Source organism: Cyprinodon tularosa, unplaced genomic scaffold (assembly GCF_016077235.1).
Source record: "Cyprinodon tularosa strain WSP-4 unplaced genomic scaffold, ASM1607723v1 ctg140, whole genome shotgun sequence".
In the NCBI taxonomy this organism is placed as follows: Eukaryota; Metazoa; Chordata; class Actinopteri; order Cyprinodontiformes; family Cyprinodontidae; genus Cyprinodon; species Cyprinodon tularosa.
This window is the reverse complement of record NW_024038221.1, coordinates 1,195,568-1,221,849: the sequence shown is the minus strand read 5'-3', so window position 1 is coordinate 1,221,849 and position 26,282 is coordinate 1,195,568. Positions and strand designations below refer to the sequence as shown.

Here is a 26,282-nt window from a genome sequence, read left to right as displayed (position 1 = left end):
AAATGCCTTATACTCCCCAATGTCCTCCACACCTAGTCTCCATCTACACATCGTGCAGGATAAACATTTTCCCCGCTATCTTCCAATTCACCTGTTTTAATGGTTAGGCCGGGAGACAAACCCAAAAAGACCCGTGGGTGTGTTGAAGGTGTTCTGGAAAATACGGACCGGATTCGGGGAACACTGGCGCAAAAGAGTGGAATGGATTGTTTCAAACGGCGAAACTGGAAAATACGGACCAGACTTTTTTTTTAAAAATGGATCGGCAGTCTGGATCGGCATTTTTACATTCTTTGCCGATACGCATTTTTTTGCCAATATCGGCGTCCGATCCGATACATGGATCGGATCGGGACAAGCCTACTTGAGTCACTTTTGGCTTGATTTGGATTCAAGATTTGACACCGATAATTAACTTGAAGTCTAAAAACTCAAATGTTCTAAACCCTGGAGCTAGATGGGGGCTGGTTTCCTGAGCAGGCAGGCAGATGACTAATAAACAAACCAATTTCATGTGTCATATTGTGTTGTTGTTGTTTTAAGGAACAGAATTTCAGTACAGTTAAACATTCTGTAAAATAAGCACCTAAAAATGAACAATGACTTGGGTATTGGGTGTTTATATTTTTGAAAACCAGAGCTTCGTCTGGATGAACCAAAGACGACTCTTTTAGAGCTTTTTGAGGCTTAGAAAATGATGGCCTCTCCAAGGTGATTTAGAAGTTGTTTTTTAAGGAAAAATGTAGCATTTATCAGTGATTTTAAGTTTCACCTGTGCTTATTTGAAAAATGCTGAGGGACAGTGAGACCTTGACAGGAAATGACATGGGGTCGCCAGGGGTAACTGCAGGTCCAAAGCGAAGGGTCTGAGAGCCTGGTGATTTCCTAAATGTAAAACAATCATTCCAGCCACTAAATAATGTAAATATGCCCACTGTTATATGCATTTCAAGCACAGGAATGATATGGGATGTTATGCAATAACTTTATAATAGGAACAAGCACAACATCTAACATCTGCTGGGATGGTAACGTCATCAGCTGTGATTAAAAATAATTCTGTCTTAAAAACCTAATCGGCAAAAACGACACTAGCACTGAAAAAGGAGGCTGGATGATTTTAATTCAATTTGGAGCTTAATGAGGGGATAGTGTACCTCTGTCTCTCTTTTACATCAGTGGTGTGTCAGCTGAAGCCCCTCCTATTTGATGATCCGGTCCAGGGTGTAAACGCTGCATCTGAGCTGCAGAGCAGTGAACTACCTGCGGGGCTTGTGGAAATATCAACACGTTCACTGCCTGTTGTGTGAACGCACCACTAGACATGACCAGTCATTGAGTAATAACATTATGCTGGATTCCAAACAAAATGCTAAAAAAAAACGGACTTGCGTTCTCGTCAAGTCCGGTCTTGGCAAGAACAAAGTAAAGTATGGACTTGGTGAGCACGCAGCACAGATATGGGTCAATTGGAACAGAAGCATACTCGTGACGTCACACGCTCGGCTCGTTTAGAGCTTTATTTCACCTCCTGTTATTAATAGTCTCTAGATAATAATAAAGTATTACTTTTTTATTAGTGGGGGAATAATGATGGACAATCTCAAGATCGGACAAGTTTGCTCTGATGCATACTTGATAAAGAGGGCGGGGCGAGAACAACATCCTGGGATTTGGTGCGTTCTCGGTCTGGCCTTCTCAGCAATTGGAACAGTGCTCGGGCTGAGGCTGATGACGTATCACGAGCACACAAGAATGCTCAAGAATGCATAATGAGAAGCAGCGAGGGTTTTGCTTGAAAGCAATTGTATTAATTCAGTAACTAAATTCAATCAAGGAGCACTGTAGACGTTCTGACTAAGCAACTTTAAAGGTCTTCAGAAAAGCTGAGCTAAAATCCGGTTGTATTCCAGTTTAAGCCCGTTTTGTGTGGATAGCGAAGAATTTACACAGTTAACTTGGTACAAATAGAAATTGTTTATTTTTAAGGACTTCTGTATGTTGAGTCTCTCTATATTGATTAACCAGTACATGTAGCTCAGTAGGCTGTTTCTGCTATGCCATTTAAGGACTTTCATTTTCCTTTTCAATAGTTCTTAGTTTTACTATTGATCTCTTATATATTGTGTTTTTCTCATCCTTAGCTATTTCTCCATTGTGCCATAACTTGTTTGCCCTTTACAATGATGCAACTGGCACCTGGTATTCTCCAAGCCACGAGTTCAAGGTCACAGAGGACTCCGGTATCAAGTTGCACTATCGCATGAGGTAAGAATGATATCACAGCAGTAGCTGACTATGCTGGGGTTAGATGTACCCTACCTCATATTGATGCATTAGTAATATGAGATTCTTCTTTCTTGTATCTGCGTCGGTCGATGTCGATGACATTATTGCATTCAGCAGCCATGTGTAGCGTGTGCATTGATGCTCCTTCCATTTGCTATCAATTATAACTTTTTAATAGATGTTTCCTTTCTTTTTTTTGGTTTAAATTAAGACTAATGTAACATTTACCATCAGTGTCAATTGTATTGTACATTGAGGAAGAATAATCATTATCAACCTCATGAATTTACCTAAAAAAAATCAGTAGCACATATCGGGGGTCCTTTAGACTAATAGGTAGAGGTCTAGTAAGGAGACATTTATCAAATTAAAACGGTTATTTGTGTTTAATGAATAAAGAAATTTGTGGAATTTATTTAAGCAATTTTAACTGGTAAACTTTGTCCCTGCTTATGATGGGACTGCATGCAGGTGAGACTAGGTATGCACCCATACCGGACCCGATACCTCAGAGTCGTGTGTTAATGAGCTCCAATAAGGAAAAACAATGATACTCTCTTATTTTTCCTTCATACAGCATGTATTTGCATACATATACTCCATCCCAATTAGTGATGGTAATGGATCATAAAATGAATTTTCCAAGTGAATAAAGGTGATAGAAGAAGCAGTCCCTTTTATAAAAATTTTTTAAGCTATTTCCCAAAGTTGGTTTAGCTTCCATGCTGGTCGGAAAGCAAAGATCTGCTGCTCTGAAAAAACTTAAAAAGCACAATTCAAGAGAAGCTTATTCTCAACGAAGGCTGCAAGTCATGTTAAGCAAAGATGTCAAGATGAATAAAAGAAAAAAATCTGTATCTTACCTGCACCAGATTCAAGGTAAAAGTCCACCTTTGTCTGCTTAGCATTTCAGAGAATATGATCAAAACCCTTCATTATGACTGACTTTATTTGGTGTTCAGATTGGAATATTCAGTATTGGCAAGTATTAAAATGCCAGTACCTGTCCCCTTAGGAAAAAAAACGGTATTTCCGACCTTGTAAAATTAATACTTGAGTTTATCACATGTGACTAAATAGTGCTGCTGTTGCAAAATTGACATGCGCTTGAATTTTTGCATATAAATCTGATTACGGGCTAATAGGATTTACTGGTTTCTTCCGCCTGGAAAGGATCACGTAAGGAATAAACAACAATCTGATAAAAGCTAATTTGAGCAATGAGGCTTTATAAAGGCATATTGTGTTTTTGAGAGTATTTTATTATTATGAAATATATAAAAAATAAAATCTTTGAAAGGCCTTTCAAAAGGCTTTATGTCTGGTGAAATGTTTTCTCTTAGTTTCATTATCCTCACTGAAAAGAGACATGGGCTGGAAATGAAGTTGGTGCACCGAAAGCTGCCTGAAAAGCCAGACTTATGATTTCAAATCTACTCAGACTTTAAAGAAAAGTTCAAGTTTACCTATATGACTGAAAGTTTGATGACACAGAAATTAAAATGTTTAGCCTCTGACTATTTTTTAATTTTGGAGGAAAAAGGGGAAAGCTTCGAAGCTTGAAAACACAACCCCATCTCTTAAGTAGTGGAGCTGCAACGTCATTATGTGTGGGTGTTTTGTTTTTTTTTGCGCAGCAACTGCTGCTCTTTACAAATTAGATGACTTGATGAGGAAATCACTTTAAGTGGAAATATTGACAAAGCATCTCAAGAAATCAGGCTAGAAAAACCAAAGTCTTAGATGGACCGGATTTAAAGCATTACACTGGTTTTTTGCCTCATTTTATAATTTAGATACATTGAATAAGTTATTTCTTATTAAACATTCTACATTTACATAAATGTAATTTATGTAATTTTTACACTAATGTAATTTAGCGAAACCCGCTCTGAAAACAAAGGTTTAGGTAAGCATGTTTTTTCTTTTTACTCTTGTGTTAAAAGATGCAATCCATAATCGTTTTAAATAATATTACCATCTAAATCATATATATTTTATTAATTGCTGTAACTTATGACAATACTGAATATAAAATATAAACTGATCATTAGGTACAAGTTGTGTATAATTATTTAAAATGATTTCACAGCTTGAAGATAAAAAAAAGAACAAATGTGAGTACGGACTGACCCGTACCTGTAATAAAGAGAAAACTCCAGTCAACCGGGCAACGTCTGTTAAATCTCATCAAAAGCATATTACAGCATGTGATGTATTTTATTGGCATGAAATACCTTGATGCTGTAACTCCTCATACATTGATATTTCATTTTAAATTAACTAGATTAGAATCATAAAGTGATTAAAAAAGTAGATTCCAAACTCTGAACAACAGATCCAAAAGACCAGAGAGCCTTTTATCCCTGGGTTTGAATCCTATTGATCAGGTTGTAGTTTTTCTACGAATCTAACAGTACTCTTCAAGTTCCCCTTCAGATATTCCAATGTAGCTGTTAGGCAACATTTAATGCAGTGTCACTTCCCCTTTTGTTCTGTCTGTCCCTTTGTCAAAATGAGTTTCTTTTGGATGGAGTTAAAAGTGCCTCATCTAATTTTATGATCTTCTCTGTGCAGTTTCTGTTTGGGACCGGCCTTAGGTTCATAGATCAAAGAAGCTGTGTATTGTGGTTTTGCCTGATATAAAAAGTTTTTTAGTTTGAAACAAAATATGATAAATAAGTTGCAGCAGGCTACCTGGGTAAATGCTTGTACTTAATGTACAGCTAAATATATACAAAAAGCAGCATATGTTGACATGCAGTCACACCTCAGTACGTTTGAATATTGCATGTCCTTCATACATCAGAGCGGGGCAGTGGGTAAAGCACGCACTCTGGTTGCAGGAAACGCCTTGTCATCAAAACGTTGGAATTTGCAATCCTAAAGCTGCGTTCAGACAAAAAGCAAATTTTGGGCTGGAGGGAGTGATTTACCCGTTATCCCTATATAGGGGGCAGTTTGGAAGAGCTGCAAGGAGAATTTTGCTATTCTGGCAACACAAAAGGTGTGTTTTTGGTTATTACAGCAAAGCAAGAGACCTGCCGCGCCTGCTAAAGATGAGGTACAAAATTCGCAGGTGTCACCAAAACCAATCGGGGACTAGATGTAGCTGGGTGAAGGAGCGTAGTACAGACTTTTTAAATCAAAACGGAAGAAAGAGAAAATGATGTAGAGAGAGACACCACCGTCTGTCTCATCCTGGATCTAGTGCTCTCTGAAAGTGTTCTTTCACTGATTTCTTGAAATTGTAACCAGCAGACTCTGTGACGTAATGGAGCCTTTTACCCCGTGGTGAGAGTTGCTTTCGCTCTCTAGGCGAAATTCTAGCGTAACGTCAGGATGGCAAAAGCACATAAAACTGGCAGATTTTGACAGGTTTTCTTGTTGGTGTGAATATACTTTTACAAGGTGTTGATGGTGTTTCACTGCACAGATTGGTGAAATGTCTTTTGTTTAGAGAAACCCAGCTGATCCCGCAGAGTCATTGACTGTAGATTGGTGGCTAGAGATGTATTATTGGATATTAATATCAGTATCGATTGTAATATTGAAGAATATTCCAGATGGGGTATCTATGGCGATGGTTGCAGTCCATAGGCATAGATGTATTCAGTCTATTTCTGTCAAATGTCATACACTAGTGACACGCCTTGCAGTGTGCCTTGCAATTGTTTCAAAATGGAGCTGCCTGTAGGAAAGGCATGTGTACATTCATACATATCATACTTGCTTGTGGAGAGGAGTTTATGGCAGACTGTTAAAAAATCTACTGTAAGGATGATAACGGTAAATTAAAGAGAGCTCTGATGTTGCAAAAGGTATTGATCGACAGACATCCAAATTCAGGTATTGGAATTGAAACAGAGGTGTATATGTGTATATACACCTGCATAATGTTATCAAATGTTATTTGCCTAGGTTGAGCTTTTAACCTGATGTTTTTGTCCTTCCTTGAGGTTTTACTTCAAGAACTGGCACGGCACCATAGAGGGAGAATCACCAGTTTGGAGACACTGCCTCAGTAAACTCAGAAACCAGAGCCCACAGAAAATTCCAGAGGGAACACCGCTGCTTGACATTGGTTCCCTTGAATACCTTTTTTCCCAGGTTTGTACTCTGAAGGTTAAGCTTTTAATCAAATGCTTGTCTCTATACCGTATCCTGTCAATGTAACAATACTTATTCTTCTCTGATATCTTGTCTTTTTTCTTCTATGAATGATGTCAGTTTAATCCTAATGCTGGTTATATATATATATTTTTTTTGCACAGTGCCAGCATGACTTTCAGACAGGCAGGGTTCCTCTGAGGACGGCGCAGTCAGAAGCCGAGCAACACGAGATAGAAAATGAATGCTTGGGCATGGCTGTGCTTGCTATTACTCATTATGCCAAGTACAAGGAAATACCATTTTCAACAGCTTCCCGTGAGATGAGGTAATGATATCCCAACATACAACATTTAATATCCATGTTCCCTTTGTTTAAAAAGCAAGTTTTGTAAAACTCTTGATTTAAATGTTTTATTCTCTCTCTAAATTCCTATCAGTTACAAGCGTTTTATCCCAGAGTCACTGAACGCCAACATAAAGCAGCGCAACTTTTTGACGCGAATTCGCATCAGCAATGTCTTCAAGAAATTCCTCGCCGAATTCAACACCCAAACTGTTGGAGAAAGCAACATCACCTGCTATGATCTGAAGATCAAATATCTGGCCACTATGGAGGGGTTGACCAGCAAATTAGGCAGCGAACTCTTCGAGCCCACCTCCCTCAGTGTGATACAAGAAAAGGAGGTCCTGACTGGAGGTTACTATGGTAAAAAATATATACATCAACACATGAAATCCAACTATTATATAATGTGTGTGTGTATATATATGTGTGTGTATGTGTATATATGTATGTATATGTATATTAGTGGTGGTCATAGATAATGTTTTTTAATCTAGATTAATTTCACAGTAATCTTGGAATTAATCTAGAGTAATGTAGATTAAAATCGCTCATTTGAATTCTGCCAAAAGAATTTAATATATGTGTGTGCTACATCCAGAATTTAAAAGGAAAGGTCTAGTGTTTTTTTTATTTTTTATTTTTTTATTTGTTATTTCTTCGTACATTGTCCTGTTCAACATTATGCCAGCAGAACTCAAATCTGAGTAATATGCTGAACAAATTTGCTTTGCCAAGGGAGGCTTTTTTTGGCCTGCTTTATTTAATCATTTTGTTACCAAATTGACATGTGTGTAATGCTGAACCTGACAGAGGGACAGAAGAAAGAAAAGCAGTGGAAAGGAGAGAGATCCTTTTGACAGAAAGAGAGGAGAAAAAAAAGAGACAACATAACCATACAACCAGCAGCTATGTCTGTAAAAAAGAAATTGTTCCTTTTGGGCAATCCAGATGGAGAACCCTGTAGGAGCTCCTGCAAATGGACACCAGGAAGACAAACAAACAAACAAGCAACAAAAGCAACAACACTGGTGGAGCAGACATTAGTGAGCTTCTTAGGATTGTGCAGCAACTCTACAGAAGATTTTTCTTTGCAAAATCACACGTAAATCCGTCTCTTAAGATTTTGACTAAGTCATAAATACTTTTTTTTTTGCTTATTACTGTGTTTTGCTGCAAAAAAAATGTGTCCCACTTCCAATTATGGATGTCCCACTTTAACGATATAGTGTCTCTAAAAATCTGACACACGTCGCCTCTATCAACTTCTCCTCTTTCGCAGCTTTCTCCGCAGGGTGCTGGTAATGTATTCTTATGATAGCTCGCCTCACAGCTAGTTTGTAAGATGGGTCACCTGGCCACCTGGAGAACGCCTCGAGAAAGCATGGCTGATGGGCTGTCAGCTTGTGTCTAGCCTACACAGGTTGGAAGACTGATTTGCTCCCGCCCCCAGATATACATTCGTGCTAAAATATCAAAGCATCATTAGTATTGACCCAACTGTGAGAATATTTTTCTTTTGCGCCCGACAACAGCCTGGCCTTAACGCACCAAATAACAGTCAACCGTTTAAATATATATAAACGGGTGAAGTGTTAAAAACCCAAACCAATGACCCCACGGCCCAATCTCTCCATTGCCTTGAATAGGGTGTGTGCAGCATAATAGGCTGCAATACAGGGGATGAATTTCCCATGCAGTCCTATGGATTTGGCTTTAATTAATGTTGCATAGGTGCACCCAACAGCTTTGATACAATTAGTAGTAGTGGTAGTATGAGCGTCGCTTGACAGGGAGCTTATTACTGTCATAAGACATGCTCAGTGTTCTTGTAGTAAACCCTCACATAGTAAACACTGCATCATGGCATCAGCAGCGGTGTGAATACACACCAGTGCCATCTTGGCTGGGGGCTGCAGTTACCTGTGGTGCCAGTTATGTCACTCATGGGTCTAATTTCCTCATCTTGCCTCTAGTTCCTTTAAGTAAAATGAGGTTAAACTGTGTGAGCATTTTTTGATCATTTCTGAGATGGTTATATGGGTACAAGATTGTATTATTGCATGGTATGTTGTTTGGAACCAAAAGGCAATATAGAGCTAATTACTCATTTTTAGATTGTGCTCCTGCCAGTGAAATTCAGACACGTTTGCATTTCGATGACATACATGCATGATTCAAAAATTAAGGGGGGGGCGGGGGATTGAGCTTTAAATGAACCTGAAATTAAAATACTTTGGTGGTTTTTCTCCATGTAGGGAAGATAAAAACAGATGTTTAAAGTGCTTATGTAAAAATGTAAATAACTGGTATTTAAGTATTGAATCTTTTAGGAAAATGTACAAAACATCACTGGGAAGAGAAATATGGATGTGTACTTAAGTTCTTCGGCCAAGAATCTGTAACATAAAGACTTTTTCTTTACTTGCTCCAGGTAACTATAACCAGGGCCAGGTGCAGATTAAAGGTCAGAACCAGAACTTTGAGGCAAGCCAGGGCATGCAAGTCCTGATCACTGGCACCACTGGGATTTCTTGGAGGCAAAAACCAGCTCCAGTAAGTAGACAAACAAAAAACAACTCAACCATCTGTAGCCTGTGTAGTAAATGTGTCCTTACAGTACAAATGTCATGTTAGGAAAATGTATCAGCGACACATAATTCACTGTGTTGTTATAAGGTTTTTGTTTGGTCATTGATATCGTTGAATGTATTTGCTTAGATTTTTTTTCCCATAGATGCAGGTTTATGAAATTAACTGTGTTGGTATCAGTTTACTTCTCACTCTCAGGAGCTCAGCATTTTAAAAAGGTACCATTAAAGGAAGCCACCAGCAATGAAATGCCTTACTTAATATTCCACAGTCAACTGTCAAGCGGTAACGTTTGGAAATAACAGTAAACCAGACAGCATTGTCAGTGGATACCGAGGGACTTGGTGTCTGGAAGCTATCCTTTCACCCTACAAATACCTAGAGAGAGCTTATTGAAATGGGTTTCCATGGTAGAGCAGCTGCATTCAGGCCTTAAATCACTCGGGAACAAATGCTAAGAGCTGGAAGCAGTGGTTTAAAGCTCCATGCCACTGATTTGTCAGGTGCCTCTAGAAAAACAGGTTTTTGGGTTGTTGTGTAGCACGTGTGAAATTTGATGCTGAAAGCTTTTTTTTGGTGCCCCTGATATAGATGAGTGGTTAAGCCATCCAGAGATTCTTACAGATCATAACCTGATATTTCATTTAAACAGTCCCTTTAAAAACTTATTTAGCTTCATGCTTAATCATTTTAGGAGGAAAAAATTTTAACGGAGCAAATTTTCACGGCTGTTTTTTTTTTTTTTTTTTTTCTTGGGAGGGTGTGCATGAGAATTTGATTTGTGCGTTTGCATGCTCATGTGGATGTAGCGTTAGCTTCAACTATAGTAGGTAAACAGTTACACAGCAGTTACTGACTGCTCGCAGGCAAGTCACTGATTGGTGGAACCACCCCTTTTGGTGAAACAGAGATAGGAATGTTTTAATAGCAAGGCAGGCTAATGTTGGTATCATTCCAGGGATGATGTCATAATGGGAACATGACCAAAGTCGCTCTCTGTCGAGAGCACACTCTTCTGGGCATTTCTGGTTTTAACAAATGGCTCACAAAAAGAAAAACAATCCACTTTGACACTATAATTTAACTTAAGCCTAAAGTCCAACACACCCTTTTTTTACTTAAAAATAAATAAATAAAAAGATTTCCTTGTGAGGACTTCTTTTATACTATAATATCCCAAGACCTGTTGTGCTCCTGAATACAGAGAAACCGTTTGGTTAATGTTAAATGCCTTTTCAAACGTGACCAATGCAGAAAGTACCTAGACATATTTGGAATTTTGTTTTGTACAGCTTTCATGACATTTCCATTTTTCAAAGTGCAGCAGTGATCAAATGTAATCATTGTGCCAAACACGGTATAAAAAACACATTGATAATGAAGTTCCGAGCATGAAATATATATATGGTGCTAATATGCAATGTTTTTAGTAAGGTCTGTAAGTGATAATTCAGCCAAACAGTTGTGGAAAAGTAGAGAGTTCTAGCTGCAGCCTCATTGGACACAGCTTGGCTAAAGTAGAGCGGAAACCTTCAAACCATCTTGTGTAGGACCTCAAATAGCCACTTTTGGTTGTTAAAATTCCCATGAACACAAATCCCAGTAGCTTTAACCGAGAATAATAGTGTCATTATCCTAAGGTAATCTGCAGAATGTGGCTTTTTGTCAAATGAAAAGCTGTATTCAATTAATGTTTTATGAATTAAACAGGTTCCTTCGACGCTAAAAGATAAGAGCAAGTTGAAGAAAAGCAAGCAGGATGAAAAACAGAAGAATGGCAGGAATAAGGAGCTGAATGACGGCTGGGTGCTCTTCTGTGATTTCCATGAGATCACACACACGATCATCAAAGAGACAACCGTCACAATCATGAGACAGGACAACAAGAAAATGGTGAGAGAGATGGACAAACACGCCTGTGATGGAATTCTACTTATAAGGGATTTTGATATTATGATCTAATGATAAAGTCTGATTTTTCTTTCTTTTTTTTATTTATATGCTAGCATCAACCGCTACATCTCAATAGATAAAAAATGTGATATTGTTAATCCAGTTATTCAAATGTAGAACAAAATGGAAGTTATATAGAAGTTCATTTTACTCTAATTTGCTTCAACCATTTGTTTTAACAGGTAATGAAGCAATGAATGAAAGTAAATCCTACATTTCGTCTGAAGTTAAAGGCTGTTTATTTGGCCCCTCAGGCAACAAATAAAGAGACTTTTATTTCAGAAGAATTTGCCTTGGACTAGTCCCAGAGTTTGGAACAAGAGTGCAGAGAGAGTTGGTGGGAATATTTCACTGCCAGCAATGATTTGGGGAGAAAAAGCTTCTGTTAAACCCTAACCACAGCAGTCAGATTTCATCTCACTCATATTATTACCTCTGTAACTCCTTTTTTTTTTAATGTTGCTTTTTTCTTATTATTTTTTTAGTCTGCATGATGGCAAATTTTCTTTTCCACGTGATCTGTGGTTTTTTGTGTCCCAAAACAAATTTGGCTTTGAAAATGGATAATTCCAGATGGCAACTTTATTTTATAAAAATTGCATCAGTCGTTTCATTTATTTATTTAAGAATACAGAAAATATATAATAATGCAATAGAATAAAATATAAAAGTGTATAAACCTAGATACCAAACACAGCACAGCTGCTCAAATGGAGTAGGAAGTTAAAAACTTTTAGGGTCCTACCCTTGTTCTCTCCTTAACACAAAATACCAATGTTGCATCACAAGTCTCAAGAATACAGCTTTCTACCAAAATAGTATGACACATGTACCTAAAGTAAATGTATAACTCAATATCATTGAAAAACACAATTCTAGCAAATCTTTGCACAATTATTTCCGACATCATATATCGTTCAAGCATCCATACACCCCTCACAGTAGTTTGTTCACAGTAATGATATAGGAACCTACCTGCACCATAGGAATATTTGTATGGTGTAGGAGACCCCCTGCTCATTAACAGCTGAGTCTACCACTACCCCACACCTACAAATGCCTCGGTGTTAAATTTTAGGGGCAAGTGTGGTCCAATCAATAGGTGTCAGCAGTTAATGGTTAACATCTTCACTGTTATTAATGTACAAAAATGTTTTCACAGGAACTCCAACTGCTCTCAAGAGAGGAGGCCCTATCCTTTGCGGCCCTTGTTGATGGTTATTTTAGGTTAATTGTGGATGCCCACCATTACCTGTGCAAGGAGGTGGCCCCTGCTTCAGTGGTGCACAATATCGAGAACGGCTGTCATGGACCTATCTGGTTTGTATTGGCAGTTTTTCTTGGTTCGATCATATTAAACAAACGCTTGTTGAATATTATTCATGCATATGTTTAAAATGGTGCTTTTTTTTCTACTGTGGAGGCAGAGATAAACTGCCATAATGAGTCAGTTATAACGGTGTACCACTATGATGTAAAGATCTGCACTAGAAGTTAAAAATTTAAAATCAGTTTTTCTAAGGGTTAACTTGGTCACTCTAAACATGGAAGCAGTCTTCATTTGAAGTGTTGGTGCTGTACTGACACAATTCTAGTGAACCTTGTTTATTTTTTTGTTATATAATGTATTTTTCCCCCCTCCAGTACGGAGTATGCCACCCAAAAGCTGCGTCAGGAGGGCAATGAGGAAGGAACCTACATACTGCGCTGGAGCTGTACGGACTACAACTTCATAATCATCACTGTGGTCTGTTTAGAGGTAGAGTAGAAACTCCATGAATTTTAAGAAGCATTTCTAAAACGGTCCTAGAAATATTTTAGTATTATTTTATATCATCGTTTTTCCTCTATTTCCGGATCTGTGCTCTGTCTTGCCCTGGTTGATGTTTGGGAGCCATTTTCCCACGCAGGGCTTTGTTATAAGTGAACCTTCACTTACTTTAAGTACAAGTTGAAAGCAAAACGCACCGAATGAACAAAACGATAACGTCTACTTTTGGTTCAGACCAAACAAGCAGATCAAAGGACTTGCCTGGTTTGAACACATCCTTAAAGAATAAACATTTATTGCAAAGTTGCTTCATCACATAATAGCTATAGGAGGTATTTTTTTTAAATGCAGTGGTGTTGGCATACTAGAAAATATTTTACCTGAACCTTTATTGTGCTTTGCACTTTGTTTTTGAGGTATTTTAGTCACTGTTTTACTCTGTCCTGTTTTTTTTATCCAGACTCCCACCTTTAATGGCTCCAGTAAGATCCGCCAGTATAAGAACTTCCAGATTGAGGTGGAATCCGACAGTTACCGCCTGTTTGGAACCGACACATCACGACCCACCTTAAAGGAGCTGCTGGACCATCTGGAACGCCAGAATCTTCACACTGACAACGTGCAGTTCCAGCTAAAACGCTGCTGCCCTCCACAGCCTAGAGGTAATAAAAGATAAACTCATCTAATATATCCAGTAAAATTCCAGACAGTCCAAGTACAAAGTATCAGTTCAAAAGACGAGGTTAAAAACAACAACCTGCACTCAACATGGGTGTAAATGTTTCTAATTTTGGGGCTTTAAATGATGTGGTTTGTTATTTCTTTTTCGGTGTGAAAATGACTATACAACTTATCTTACTTACAAATATTTCGCCTGGCCAGCTAGACTAACTCAGTGCATAACAGTATATAACTCATTCTGGTGAGGCTCACTACCCTCCAGACCTGACCAATCACAGGGCAGAAGGTGGGTCCACAATGCAGCAGTGCTTTTCTCTAACCCTAGCAGTCAGGATAGTAGTTGCAGCAGACGTTGTTTATAGAAGCCCTTTATTATGTCCTTGAAGAGCAGTTTATATTGTGAAAATGTCAAAAAAAGCTGCAGTAATTTCTTTTAAATAGTTTTTTTTCCCGTATTACAACTGTAGTTCTCTGATTGGTTGTTTCCACTAACTGTTTGTCCAGCCTTTGATATCAAACTCTAGTTCTGTTCCAGACTGGTATGCCGTATGCACACAGAACGGGAATTTGTTGCAACGTCCAAATATCTGCTTTTTCTTTAGCAGGTTACTCGGAAAGCAAATGGTTTTTGTAGCCTTCAACAAAGATCATGTTCTGACTGAACATTTAACTAACTCTGCCTTTTAGAAATGGTAAAAGTCAATTGAAGCTGGTTTCCATTCAGACAAATACTTTTCACTTGTTTCACAAGTTTTAATCCAGACTATTTCTGAACCTTAACAACCAGTTAAGGTATTTCTAAAACAATTTTTCTTTGGGTTAGGGATCATTGCTCCATTCAAACCTTCAGTTGTGCCCAGGTTTAGACCATCTAGCTCCTGATTCTTTGTGGTAAACTAAGAAGTTCGCTTCGATTCCTCCATTCACTCTGCAACACGCCACTGGCAGCAGGCTGCTTTGCACCATAATCAGTATCTTTAGGTTCAAATGCCTCTTATTGAGCTTCAGTAAGACTTTAGCATTTTAGCATAAGAGCTCAGTTATATCATCTGACCATACTAGTACTTATAATTTATGCTTGAAAGTAAACTCTGTGCCAGCTAGTGAAGGGAAAATGTTATAATTCAAACTTTATTGAATTTTGTACAAAATACAGTAAATATGCCAACATGCCACACTGACCTTTCAAGGTCTGCTTTACAGTTAGCCAGTTGGTAAAAGCATACCACTTATAATCATACTGATGCATTTTAAATAGGAGGCTGTATGTCACTTTCTCACAAGAGACCAGTTTAACTATAGTTTTTAGCCATTCATATAAGAGTTATTTTTCATCCAGTGTCTTAATAAAGTCATGTTTGCTGCAGTCAGAGCCAGAACAAGCCACCTCTTGTCAAAAGGTGAAAAGTGAGTCAGGAAGTTCTACTGAAAAAGGTGTTTATTACCTTTATTGCTTAAATATCCAAGCAGAATTATTGCAGGACTTTGTTGATTGCTTTAGAAGGAATGTGGTTTCCCTGCATGATGATTCCATGTAAACATCTCATCAACACTTTCGTTACCTGAATGACTGATATTCAGTTTGTTTGCACAATATGATTCCTGTATCATATTGCCTGTATTACCAGCTGATGGAAAGCAAACGGTGAGCCATTGAAGAAGGTTCAATCTTTTTGTTGAATATAAGTATGTTTCAGTTCTGGAAATCCTTGTGTCTTTTATTTTTCTGTTATTTTGCAACATAAGCAACACTTCCTTCTCTATAACAATTAGAATAGCTGCAGAAGAACAACCTTCACCTTGGTGCTGTGGTTACTGCACTCCAGTATAATGTTCTGTATGCAAGTCGAACAATTCAACCCTCAGTGTATGTAATGCCAAGATCTTTATCACCAGAAAGATGAATGTGGACTTGCTCTAAAGGTGTAGGTGTGTTTGTGTTGGGGTAAGGAAACTGTGTTGGCAGTGTCAGTGAAATGGTGTCAGGGAGGAAGAGAGTTGTAAAATGTGGGTTTCCGGAACCAAAGTAGCACTCTTCTGTTTACACGGGGAAAAAGACAAAGCCATGTTTGCATAAATGTTTTAAGCTGTTTGTTTGGGTGTGTTAGGTGCTGATTAATACAATGTTCATCACTAAGGGGCTTACATCTACTAAATGGGGACGATAAAAGATCAGGGCTGTGTTGTTGTTGTTGTTGTTTGGGTTTATTTATAATGTCACACAACAGTCTTAAACAATAACACACTGGCACAGTTCGCCCCCACTTCCTGAGTGAACAGTTTGCTATTATCGTAGCGGTCCTGGATGTTTCTTGATTCAATTCTTGTTTATAATAGAATTAGATAAAGACACTTTTGTTGTTGAAGCATATGTTTGTGTGTTTTCTGGAGTAAAACCAGGATTAGATAAGAGAGGTCGGGGGAAGAGCTCAGCCCAGTGTGCTGGTTCCCATTCAGCGGGACGTCTGAGTGCAATTTCTTTTTTGGGTTTGTAGGAAACCAATATTGCATGTTACAAACTACCTTGACAGGCTGCTGCTGAAGGAGTTCAGACCCCCCCACCCCCTCCCCCCAACCACAATGTGTTGGTTTTGTGTCACAACATTAGAAACCCACAGTACACACAAAACTAGCATGAACTGCATAAACGCACTCATTTTGACTATATCCTCCCACATGCAGCAGTTTACACAAGCTAGAAACTATCAGGTTGGAAAGATGAACCTGAAGATATGTACTTGTTACTGGCGTATTGCATAATAGCTGATCATTTGTTTCACCACATGTAAACAGAATTGTTGCTTTCATGCACAGCGTGCGAGTACATGCATTTGCCGCCAAGCTCTTATGTTGTGCTTGGATGTTTTGAAAGATGCAGATTTCCTCTTTCTTTCATTGTTTCTGTTCTTGGTGTTGACTGATTTTATTGTTGCTGCCTGGATGCAGCCAGACATTTCAGACTAGCTAACAGGTTTGACAATACCTTCACCATCCTGACAATACAGGCAGATGTGCTTTGTGAAGGAAGGATTAAACCACAAAGCTCCGGCTTTTATCCAAATCTTAATCTTTTTTCCACTTTGTTCAGATTGCCCAACAATAACGAGTTTGACATGCGCCTTTGTGCTGTTCAAAGTTTTCTAACATGAACTGTTTTTTTTTTACAGAAATATCGAACCTTCTTGTGGTTACCAAGGAGAGAGCCCAAACCTGTCAGCCACCGAAGCATGAGAGGGAGCTCTGCATCTTCCACCGCATTCCTAAGGAGGACATAGAGCAGGTATACAATCTCCTTTGTTTATGTTTGTTTCCACTGCCATTACATACTAATGATTATATCATTATGTTGATTCTAAGTGAAGAAATGCACAATGTTAAACCATTTCCATTAAACTTCCAGTGTTCTGTTTGTCTTGGTATGGTGAATTCACACTGAACGCAAACGAGGCGAATGGAGCAAGGGGTTTACAAGGCATCCCTTTCTCAAGGCCTGTTCAATTAACGGTCAGCTATGTGAAGAAAACATTGCGAGTAATGCGAAAACAGGGAGGGGGGATGAATCCCTCACTGGGTTACAGCAGATGCTGATGCTAGTTCCTGGACAGAAGGCAATGCCTCATGTACCTGCAGCTGCTGAAGCGATGTTGGTACCGTTGTTAGCCCAAATATAACTTCACTTCTGGATGAGTTCGGGAGAGCTTTATTTTTCTTTCAACAACCAACATACAGCCAACGTCCTAACACCAGAAGAGATAGCTTATCCTGCAGAGCCCCCTAGTGGGCTGGCATGATAATTGAACATAAACAAATGACTAACAAACTCACTCTCTTCTTAAAAAAAAACAAATAAACAAAACATACATAAAGAATTGAATGCATCAAATATAGAACGTATGCATCAAAACAACACATAGCAAAGCACAGCTATTTAGCAATACTGCTAAGCCAATCTTCACTTTTTAACAACAAATTTGAACAAGCTTCTTACTACATTTATGATACGGCCCAACAGCCTTCATAAAGAGCCTTAAGTAACAAAGTTGTGGATGCTCCCTTCTTTGTCAAGCAGTCGGCGAGCTGGTCTTTAGTTTTTGACCACAAAACCTGACGAACTCTCTTAGTTTGGATCTGTTCTTTAATAGAACTGATTTCCAGGCGTAGCCTTTTCTCAGCAACAAACTTGGTTGACTTTAGCGCATCTACAAGAGAGAAGTTATCAGTGACACATGTTATAGGCAAAGAATGTGAGGTGTTACCAGCACTCAGTTCAGAAAACAGTGTGGAGACAAAAATAGCATTATCAATCCCCTCTGACATAGCCAGTGTTTCACCTGCAAGCGTGCTTCTGACAATCCTCTTAATCCTTTTTGACTGCCAAGAAATGGGAGAGAATCGACCATTGTCACCCATCAAGACAATCAGATGCCCACCCTGAGTACCTCCATCTGAAAGGTTCCCAAAAGATGCATCTGTAAACGTAACTATCTTTAAGTTACTGTTTTCGCCAAGATGCTGAAAATTCATTTCAACTGACTTGGCTTTGAGTTTACACACAACTCTGTTTGCCTCACATATGGTCTGTACTGTGGCCTGTTTGAGACTAGATGCCAAATTACTTGCATCAAACATGACATCAGGCCTGCTCTGTCTTGCAACCCACAACAGTTGGCCTATCTTTGACCTGAGCTGCTCCCTCTCCTCCTCAGTGAGAGGGGAAGCTGACTCTGCTGCTCTAGAGGGTGAGAGGTTGATAGGCTGCAGGTTTTGGATGTATGTCTGTTGATGTATCTTAACCTTGGTACCCAAAGTAACAAGGTTGACACCTACATATGAGAAGGTTTCATGAGCTTCATGACCAACATTAAACTGTGATCTAAGGTTCGGTATGACTGACTCTGAAAAAAACTGTGATCCTCCCCATATAAAATCATCAACATGACAAGCAAGGACACCCATAACATTCTTGCTCTCATCAAGCCAGTAGAAAACTGCAGGATCAACCTTAGACACAACACCTCCTGCTTCTAACATGATGCTCTTTACTCTGTTGTACCAATACAATGAAGCATCTGCTAGACCATACACACATTTTCTCAGTTTCCAAAGCACACCTGTGCTATTAGCCTCCGGAGGTGGTTTGATGAAAATGTCTCTGCATAGTTCCATTCCTTGTAGGAAAGCAGATTTAATGTCCATGGAGTGAAGTTTCCATTGTTTCTGACATATCACTGCTACTAGGAGTCTCAGTGACTCTGAGGCACAGGTAGGCGAGTCCTTTTGTAAGTCAGAAACTTGTAGTTCCTCGAATCCCCGTGCAACAAGCCTTGCCTTTGGTACTAATCCATTTTCACTTTCTTTCATAGTGCACACCCAGCGACTGGAAATGCACTTTTGACCTTTGTCCTCAACTTCTTCAAACACTTGGTTTTGTTTCCAACTTTTTATTTCATCCTCTTTTGCTGCATCCAGTGAAATATCTTTGCTCAGAAAAATATCGTCATGGGTATCCATTTTAGCAACATTAGACCGAACACAAAGGTTTTCCAGTTGTGATAAATCAACTGATTTACTGTTACCAGCCCCCTCTGTAGGCTCAAGTTGTTCCAAGTTAAACCAGTTCTTGTATTTCTCGGTTGCTTTACCAGCTCGTCCCAACACCTTTGCTGTTTGTGATACACCCTCTGCATTAGTGAATGTCACAATCTCACCAGGCTTTACGTTGATGCTGCCAGTCTGTTGTCTTTCCGTTTCCGTGTGCGGTCTTTCCATATCCACAGCGTCTCTGTCCATTTCTGCAGGCTGTGTCTCTGTGCTTGTATGTCCAAGGTTTTCTTCTGTCTCTTCTTCATTAATGTCCATTGTAGGTTGTCCTTGAATGTTGTCATCACCAGTAATCTGATGTTCTTCATTCTCATGAGTAACCTTCCTCAACCTGAGTCGGTGCACTCTGACACAGGTGCCTCCATGTCTAACAAACACCACTGCACCATCCTGCCCAATAACCACTCCTGGTCCTTTCCATTCAGGGCAGTCCACTCGTTTGTAGAACACTTTGTCTCCAAGTCTATATTGTTCATCTGTGGGTCGCAGCTGTTTCTTTAGGGCTCTGCGTATTCTCTCTGAATACTCTGCTTCTGTAAAAGCTTTTCTTGCAGCATGTAGGGCAGAGATGTGCTTGGCCACCCATTCACTTTTAGTAGTCCCTTCCAGAGCTGGGGCTTTATCTATCAACACTGAAGGTAGGTTGGGATTCTGCCCAAACACAAGTTGATGGGGGCTGTATCCATGGACGCTTTGCATACAGTTCTTTGCCATTAGAGCCCAGTCCATGGCGGTGCTCCAGTCGCACCCAGTACTTGTTTTTACTTTCAATATAATCTCAGTCAGAGTTTGATTGTGGCGTTCCAACAGCCCATTGCTCCAGGGACTGTAAGCAGGTGTTGTCTTGACTTCAATGTTAAAGTTCTCAGCCATGTCTCTGACTTCTTCATTATTAAACTCACCACCATTGTCACTGAATAGCTTTTGTGGTGGTCCATGTACACTAATCCAGTCATGAATAAGATGTTTGACGATCTCAGAAGACCCTTTGCTGGTCAAAACACTACCTGCACTGAAACGAGTAAACTGATCAATGATGTGTAAATACCACACTCCAGGCTCAAGCTCATGTAGATCTACAGCTACAGTCTCATTGTATGTCGACGCTAGTGGCAGGCCAACAGCAGGCTTAGGTTTGGTCTTGCAATATTTCTGACATACTTCACATTGGTTTATGATGTTTTGCAGGAGGCTGTTACAGTCTGTGTCTTTGTTGCCAGAATTGTTTAAAAGCCGTTTCAGCTTTTCAGCAGAAGCATGTCCAAACTGCTTATGAAGTTTCTCCAGAACTTTGGTCTTCTCACTTGGGTTCATTTTATCTGTTATAGCCAGTATTTCTTCCTCCACCAACAATTGATCAGAGTGAGTAGGACTTTTACTTTCTTTATCCACAATGTTCACACAGTAGTGTCCAGAGCTGGTGAAGTCCAATTGCATTGGCTGGTTAAACATCATTGCTCTGTCTCTTTCCATGTCCAGAACAGTTTTTGCTCTCTTTAGTGACGTTTTACTCAAAAGCAGTGGGATGTTGGCCGGAACGACTTCTGTTTCGATGTTACATCGTGTGTTGCCAATCTTGGCTGGTATCTTTATCTTTTTGATGGAGTACACTATTTTTCCATCTCCAAACTTAAATGGCCTGTGGCTTTTCATTTCTGTTTCTCTCATAGTCTTGACCCCTTTTTGCTGCAGTGTAGCTCTGTAGTTATCCAGCCATTCTTTACCACAAACTGTTCTAGTGCAAGCAGTGTCTATTATTGCTGAACCAAAACTTTCTGTCATGAATATTTCAGCATCTGTTGGTGATTCTTTGGTGTACAGAGTAATATTGCATTCTTCCACATCTGTGTTATCTTCAGTGATTTTTATACTTTCTGCTTTATGTGGACAATCTTTGGCCCAGTGATAGGTACTTTGACACACAGCACACTTAGATCGTTTTCCATACCTGTCCAATGGGTTGGTGCCGGGTTGTGGGGACTTTTGCCATGAGTTGGGCCTCCAAGTCCTGCCTTTCTGTCTTTGTTGTTCTGTTGCAAACACTGAATCCTGCTTGATGCTCTCTGCTGTTTCACTTTTTTTCTTATCACCAAATATTCTTTTTAAAGCGGATTTCATTGAAGAAAACGTCACATCTGATCATGCTGTTAAAGCCAACTGCCTGTCTGTCACATCCAAGCACGAAGTATCCAAAAGCTTAAATGCCAGAACTGCATCGGGTAACTCCATTTTGTATTTTTTCATGCGCGAATAACGCTGTTCAAAGTCAATAATAAAATCCACCATGGATGTGCTTGCGTCTTTTTTGATCCGATCAAACTCTGAGTATGCTTCATATATCATGTCCTTTTCCTCTTTAAGGAACAAATTATCTAATTTATCCAACAACGTGACCATTCTAGTGTCTTTATTTAAATCATCTACCGGAATTTCCATAGCGGTGTCTCGCGCCCTCCCGGATAGCGCCAGAGCAACGGCGAGAGCTTGTTTCTTTTTTTCCAAGTCCGTAACTCTCGTCCACATATTGGCTTCATTCTTCCAGCTTTCATAAGACTTTCCTTCTTCAAATGTTGGCGGAACTCTGTAGTTACTAACCATCCTCTGCTACCACTGTTAGCCCAAATATAACTTCACTTCTGGATGAGTTCGGGAGAGCTTTATTTTTCTTTCAACAACCAACATACAGCCAACGTCCTAACACCAGAAGAGATAGCTTATCCTGCAGAGCCCCCTAGTGGGCTGGCATGATAATTGAACATAAACAAATGACTAACACCGTGACTCTCTCTGCCAATGGGGGTCAAGCATAGCATTAGCATTAATGCGTCATCCGCCGCCGTCGGAAACGGGGGAAGAAAAAAAAATACGGCAGAGCGAGCCAGCGCTGTAGGCGCAGTGTTGCCAACTCAGCGACTTTGTCGCTATATTTAGCGACTTTTCAGACCCCTCCAGCGACTATTGTTCAAAAAGGCGACTAGCGACAAATCTGGCAACTTTTTACGGTGTCACTGGCGGCTTTTGGAGACTCTTACATGAAAGCATGTATCGCTCCCACTCTTGTCCTCCAGCGGCAGCTGCTGCCGTGGGGCGCCTCCCCCATCCCAACCCCGTTCTCCCGCTCCAACAGGAGTCCCTCTCAGCACTGCAGTCAGAGCAGGATGTTTACTCTCAGCGTCCAGACTGCAAATGAAGCGCGCATGTGCCGGGATTGACGGCGCAAATTGATCACAACAATTAAAATAGCCTGCGCTTTGTAAAGTGAAAAAAGTCGTAACATGCAACTTTTGTCAAAACAAATGGCACGGAAGCACCACTGTTATGATGCAGCACCTGAAAAGAAAACATGTTGGAGCCTTCGATGGCAGTGAAGAGAGCTGATCAGCAGGATGAGTAACCATGTTTGTTTCGTTTTAAAGTGGGGAAACGTATCATTAGTTTCTCAAGTAGCTCATCTGATGCTTTCCTTACCTTGTTAGTAGGTTACAGACAGTGATAAGGTTGGCTACTTATTTTACTTTTAATTTCATTTGAATTAGCCTAAGCAGCATTTATATTTTCTTTATAAATAATTTAACTTGCAAATTATGAGGGCAAGGCGTTTAAAGTTTAAATCTTCTGGCAAAGATAAAGTAAAGAAGATCCTGCAATTTATGGAAGTAAAGCAGAATAAAATCCAGCAAGATCAGTAATATGTCAATTAATTATATGCTACATTCCCATATAAATATCTGTCTTTGGAGGATGTGTTTTTTAGCACCCCTAGTTCTCTCATTTTTATTCCAAATACAATTTATAATTTGAATCACAGGGCTATTTTTATCTCTTTGGTTCAGTATTTTCTCAAGTAGCAACTTTAACTTCTATACTTTCCTGTCTTAAAAGGCAGAACTCTTCTAGTCTAAAAAAAACTCATTTGTTGATATGGGGGGGCCTATTGTTTGAACCCCTTAGGGGCTTTTAAAAACAAAAATGCCTGTCTTTTTTTTGCGCTTTATGAAACAAAGTACCCTATATTTTGTGGATGTACAGTTACATTTCTCATGTAAGTTTGCGTAGTTTTAACACAAACATTTATTTTTCATATTGCACCAGTACAGTTAATGAGCAACCTGTACTTGTGTGCTTGTTTGTTCTGTCTAAAATGTTTATTTTGGAATAAAGAGGTTAATATAAAAAAAAATTTTTTGTCCGATTCATCGATTAATCGAAAAAATAATCGGCCGATTCATCGATTTTTAAAATAATCGTTAGTTGCAGCCCTACTGCAAAGTGGATGAATGCTCCTCTTATCTAATGAAACAATGAAGACTGTTGGGTGCAATTTTGCAGCGTTGTTCTCCTAGTGAGAGGAGAGAGGAAAAATTAAAAAAAATAATTGATGTGAGTGCACCTTAAGTGTCTTACATATGTAGTGATTCCTGTTGTGATGAGAACTTTTTTTCTTATGTTGAGATTTTTATGACAATCCAACAAATCTTAGAATGCAGTTGTAAAGGTTCTCTTATTGATTAGAGATAACTGATTAATAAGCTGTCAAAGTCCATTTTCTGATTTTACTGGAGATAATAAGCTGGATTTATATCTGTAATTTGATCTGGGCATTATAAAGTGTTCATATCTTTTCGTTGTTCTACCTGAACGTTTTGGGTCTTTTCTACAAGGGGAACCCCCGCCCCAGTCCTTTTGTTTTCTTTAAATGGTTTTTCTCTTGAATGACTGGGTGTTTAGCTCCATCCACCTCTCTAATCTGTTTCAAGGCTACATTCACACTTCAGTTCTTGATGCTCCATTCCGATATTTCTTTGAAATTCCTAAACATTTTTGCATAGTGGTTCCTGTGGCTAAGTAAATGTGACCCCATCCAGTTTCTGTCTGAACGTTCCACAACCCCAAAGCTCCCAGGATGCCCTGGAGAATGTAGACATCACACAGCATTAAACTGTGGAAGTAATAATGGATGTGACTGTAACTAAGAAGGCTCAATAAAGATTTATAAAAAGAAGAGAAAAAAAAAACTTAACAGTTGTTTAGGGTTACATTCTTATTAAACTTTTTAACAGTGGAAGCTGGTTACGTGATAATCACTGACAAGGCAGAAACACCATTTTGTAAAAAAAAAAGCTCACTGCTGAAGAAAAATCACCCAAAGCTTCTGCTTTAGCTTCTCCTCCTTAAGCTGTATGCAGACAGAAGAAGTCCAGTCATGTGAGGACTTCAGCAGCACACATTCAGACATATTGATGTGCTTGTAAAGTTTAGTACCATTCAGGTGTTTCTCTAATAGAAAATCCCTTTATTGTCCCACAATGGGGAAATTCAGGTCGAGGATGAGCCTAAATCTGGGGAGACCAAATTTGACCTCATCCTCTTCTTGTTTTGCTTTGCCCCTAACCTGGTTTGTGATAAATGCCAAATCCAGCCATTGATGTCCTCTTTCTTCAAGTGCCTTTCTTCTTCCCTTTCTTTTATAAACGTCCGATTTGTAGAAATTAGTGTATGCAGCTTCATTCTGAACCCTGAACTTTCTGGGCTCTGTGTTGTATTAACCAGGAGGAGCACCTCGGCGTTGGAACAAAAACCAACATATACCTGGGCACACTGAGAGTCAAGAACGAGGAAGATGAAGATGCAGGCTACACGTCTTTTCAGGAAGTCAAGGTGGTCCTGAAGGTGCTCGGTTCTGGACACAGGGATATCTCTTTGGTGAGACTCATTTTCATAAGTTGCTTGTTGGGATCCAATCCGGAATTCAAACACTCAAACAGTTCTACCATTTGCATCCTGCTGTGTTGGTATTGAGATGTTTTTGTGTCTCTGATGACAGGCCTTCTTCGAAACGGCCAACATGATGCGACAGGTGTCTCATAAACACATCGCACTGCTCTACGGAGTGTGTGTCCGTCATCAGGAGAGTAAGTACTGTTGAAGTGTCAGATTGAGTTTGTAATGCAATGTTTTCCCTTAACATGCCCTTTTCTCTCTTAAGACATTATGGTTGAAGAGTATGTCCAGCAAGGACCACTGGATGTGTTTATAAGGAGACAGCAGAGTCCACTGAGCACAAGATGGAAGTTCCAGGTGGCCAAACAGTTGGCCTCAGCTCTTAGCTACTTGGTGAGTAGTAGTAGTTTAATTTGATAAAAATATTTTATTTTGCAGAGTTTAGGCTCTAGTGCTAAAAAAAACAAATTTATTTAAATTTTGGATTTTGAGAGCAGCTTCCTGGGTGAGGTATTCTAAGGAAAACATATCTAACCCAAATTAATAATTAAAATACAAGTTATAAGCTTCATTAAAATTTGAAACTGAAGTTGATTTATTGGTACCAAAGATTTAGTTCTGAGATTAAAACCGAGATTCGCTGTAAAAAAAAACAAAAAAAAAAAACGGGTTTTCTGGCTGTTGCTGTTTGCTAAAGGAAGGCATGTGTTGAAGTGTGAAATTTTAAAAATGAGAATCCAGATTATACTAAAGTTTTAGCCTCGACTGAACAGAAACTTGACTTTTAAAACAAAATGCCAGAACAGAAATGGATTTTAAAATGTCATAAAGTTGTATAATAATGTACTGTAGGACTGCATAAAATGTTTTTATTGTTATTTGCATTTTAGGAAGACAAAAAGCTGGTCCATGGCTTTGTCTGTGCTAAGAACATTTTACTGGCCAGAGATGGACTGGATGAAGAGGAGGGAGAGCCCTTCATCAAGCTCAGCGACCCAGGAATACCAATAACAGTGCTCTCCAGGGAGGGTGGGTACAAAGCTAACTTCATTTCACTGTTGTTACAAATCAAAACATACCATAGCCGCTATGGAGCTTTTCACTCCAGCTTCCATTTTGTCATCAAGGAATGAAAGTAAAAGTAGATAAAAAAAAAAAAAGAAAAATTCTGGCATCTTTAAATTATTTTAATGCCAACTAAAACAACAAAGGTGCTGC

At 39.2% G+C, this 26,282-nt stretch overlaps 1 protein-coding gene across 1 annotated transcript in view; it reads left to right on the top strand.

Annotated features, from left to right (window-relative positions):
- The window catches only part of jak1 (Janus kinase 1), a 55,226-nt gene that overhangs the window by 15,853 nt on the left and 13,091 nt on the right, over positions 1-26,282 (top strand). The window contains exons 3-16 of the mRNA XM_038278377.1: positions 2,145-2,268; positions 6,249-6,399; positions 6,564-6,727; positions 6,840-7,108; positions 9,180-9,301; positions 11,048-11,230; positions 12,453-12,610; positions 12,935-13,049; positions 13,522-13,723; positions 16,910-17,022; positions 24,894-25,046; positions 25,168-25,255; positions 25,330-25,457; positions 25,955-26,093. Of these exons, the coding sequence (XP_038134305.1) occupies positions 2,145-2,268; positions 6,249-6,399; positions 6,564-6,727; positions 6,840-7,108; positions 9,180-9,301; positions 11,048-11,230; positions 12,453-12,610; positions 12,935-13,049; positions 13,522-13,723; positions 16,910-17,022; positions 24,894-25,046; positions 25,168-25,255; positions 25,330-25,457; positions 25,955-26,093 (2,109 nt within the window). The remainder of the gene's footprint in view (positions 1-2,144; positions 2,269-6,248; positions 6,400-6,563; positions 6,728-6,839; positions 7,109-9,179; positions 9,302-11,047; positions 11,231-12,452; positions 12,611-12,934; positions 13,050-13,521; positions 13,724-16,909; positions 17,023-24,893; positions 25,047-25,167; positions 25,256-25,329; positions 25,458-25,954; positions 26,094-26,282) is intronic.